Source organism: Aplysia californica, unplaced genomic scaffold (assembly GCF_000002075.1).
Source record: "Aplysia californica isolate F4 #8 unplaced genomic scaffold, AplCal3.0 scaffold00843, whole genome shotgun sequence".
Lineage (NCBI taxonomy): Eukaryota > Metazoa > Mollusca > Gastropoda > Aplysiida > Aplysiidae > Aplysia > Aplysia californica.
This window is the reverse complement of record NW_004798113.1, coordinates 314,480-317,478: the sequence shown is the minus strand read 5'-3', so window position 1 is coordinate 317,478 and position 2,999 is coordinate 314,480. Positions and strand designations below refer to the sequence as shown.

The 2,999-nt window shown below is 39.9% G+C and overlaps 1 protein-coding gene across 1 annotated transcript in view; it reads left to right on the top strand.

Moving 5' to 3' along the window:
- Nucleotides 1-1,508: 1,508 nt before the first annotated feature.
- The window catches only part of LOC101852513 (cadherin-23), a gene marked incomplete at both ends in the record, with an annotated part of 6,105 nt that continues 4,614 nt past the window's right edge, over nt 1,509-2,999 (top strand). Inside the window, 1 exon segment of the mRNA XM_005110035.3 lies at nt 1,509-1,740. Within this exon segment, the coding sequence (XP_005110092.2) occupies nt 1,509-1,740 (232 nt within the window).

Genomic DNA, 2,999 nt, shown 5'->3' with positions numbered 1-2,999 from the left:
ACACACACACACACACACACACACACACACACACACACACACACACACACATACACACATACACACACTCTTTTTGCTTCTCCTAAAAACCTTGTATTTTGACAAATGACAATAATGAATGAAGTCAGCTATACATAAACAGTCTCACGTCCTTGACTGCACTGAACTATCAATACTAAATGATATTTATTGTAAGGGTAAAAGTAAAGTTTAATCTCCTATGTGTTTATGCATTGCGATAATCAAAGCGCTGCTGTTTCCAGTTCCTGTAAGACACATTTCTTGTTTGGTCAGTGAGAAATCCTCCTTCCCCCTTCCTTCCCCCAGGAATCAATATATCTATTCATCATCATCCAGTGCCAGATCTGCGATCATTGTGCTCCATTCATTCCTTTGCTCGGATATATATCTAATACAACTCTCATCACATTTCTGAAAAAAATGAGTTAGTAAGAAGTCTCATTTTCACAACGACACATAGTGGCAGGAGGGCGCAACTGGTAGGTAGGGCCTACTTCTTTTCCTTCTCTCTGTTGTCTCTGTCTGTTTGTCATATACATTCCCAGCACCGATAACGATTGGTCGCTTTTAAGGACAAGCGGGCTAACTCAGGTTTCGGTGGTTTCCAGAAATCTTGACCTGCACCAAAAGTGGGCATTTCCCTACCTATAGGAGAAGTTTGGTTTCATCAGTGTGTATATTTGTTTGGTTATAAAGAAAACTCTCCTTGTTTTTCTAAAGAAACTGAACAAGGGTCGAAAAACTTTACCTTCGATTTTCTCAAAACAACATTTTTCGGGATAGCCCCCTTGAGCTGAAAAGTGACCGATTTTTATCATGTCAATGTGCTTCTCTTTACTCAGGGCTCACGGTAGCTCAGAAGGCACCATACTGGACTACTGAGAGTGAAGTGTGCAGACAAAAAGAGTTACTTCTCGGATTCAAGCCTTATAGAAATAGACACATCATGCTTATAAGTGAAGTTTTACAATGTATAAGTATGAAATAATAAGAGGAATGTTATACATAAAAATAGAGCACCAATAGAAGATCTACTAATTTGACCTCGGTGTTGATTTTTTGCCAATATCTCCATTTGTGGATTGCGAGAAGTAACTCATTTTGCCAGCACGCCATACTCATGGTCCTCAGAGCAGGGAGTGAGTTTAATAACCTAACGAGTGTTGTAATTAAATCTATACAGGGACAATCTCTTCACTCAAAAAAGCAAAGTGGGTGGTTGGCGGGTGCTCTGGTGTGGTATGCTTCTTCTTTTTTACTTTTGGTACTCTTTTGTAACACCTCTTTTCTTCTGGCGCTCATATGACCGTATGCAGTTGCGAGCGCCGTAAAACCTCTACTAAAACTAAACTAAACTAAAACAAGCAAACAAAGGGGCGTTCAATCTATACAGTGACAATCTCTTCACTCATAAAAAAACAAACAAACAAACAAACAAACAAAAGACTCATCGCTTTGGGCGTTTTTTTGTGGGGGGTTTTCGGCAGATCCAAGTGAGAGCGGAGGACAATGGACAGCCGACCTCTCTGACAAAGTCTCTGACCATGAAAGTGGTGCTGTTGGACATCGACGACAACGAGCCCAGCTTCGCGGGACTGGGGCGGCCCTACGAGATGAGGGTGAAGGAGGAGGAAGAGGACGCCGAGGTGGGCATGGTGGTCAGACCAGTTGACCCAGACTCCAACCCCAACAACTCCAGGATCTGCTTCTACCTCTACGGTAAGAAATAATCTCTATCAATAAGTCCGAAGATGCCCCCCGGGGCAGTGCCACTAACTGTAGTGTTTTAGGCCATTCCCAAAAGGGTGACATTTCTCGTTCAAGCACAGTAGAATTGTAAATGGGCTGATTCATGTCACGCTCATAACTGTGCCTGTTCTACAACAAGGAACTGCTGCTTTTTCTTTCCTAATCCTTACTATTGTCATTTTCACTCCACTTCTTTTACATGTTTGTCACTCTCTAGTGACCTGCTATTTCCAGGGTGCCTTGATAGTCAAAGCAGACCTTGTGCTGTTGAAGCTAGAGAGGTGAGCAGAATAAGTCTGATTCCCTGTAAAGACTTCTCTGTTGACAACCACCTCTTGGCGCTCATATTATGACCTTATGCAGTTGCGAGCGCCGTAAAACCCTCGACTATAAAGAAAAGTCCGAAGATAAGTTGCACCACGCTATTTTTTTTTATATTGATATCGCTTTTAAAAGCAAGTCCGTCATTTATTGTTTCTTACTGGACCACGAGATAAGAACAGCACATCCCAGTGCGTTCAAACATTCATGGCGCAACTTATCTTCAAATATCTTTTTAACGGGTGAATCAGTGTCACCTCGCCCATACTTTGCACAGCAGTTTGTATCAATTTGTCTTAACTTAATCATATTTTACCACAACAATAGAGGCTGGATTAAAAAAACGTTTTTTCATAAATTTGTATAAAATGCTACAAATCTCCTTCACGCAGAAAATGGTATTTATTGTTCACATCACTTGCCGCTCCTCACACACATTTTGCGCACGCATATGGATTACGTCACAGCTCTCCAATGGCACTTTTTAGTAGAAAAACTAATTGCAAGAAATTAATTAGTGAACCCTTTTTTAAACTAAAAGCGCTAAAAGTTCTCAAAATATGCGTTCAATAAACATAATCTAGCAAATAGAAACAAAAGACAGACTTGCTTTTAAAAGCGATATTGTCCCAGCTGTAAACCTTTTTAAATCTGTAGAAACCACCCTCTGGGATTTTTTTATTAATATCTATTAAGAAAATATCTAGAATAGAGTTAACAGGTGTTTACAATAATATTGATCTGTTAACAGAAATTGATACAAGTCACCTTTCAAAAGCTGGAGAGTTTATGTTCGATAATTGAGGAGATATTTGACAATAAGTTGCGTCACAAATTTTTTACCTCACTGCAATAGTTGTTGTTGTTGTTGTTGTTGTTGTTGTTGTTGTTGTTGTTGTTGTTGTTGT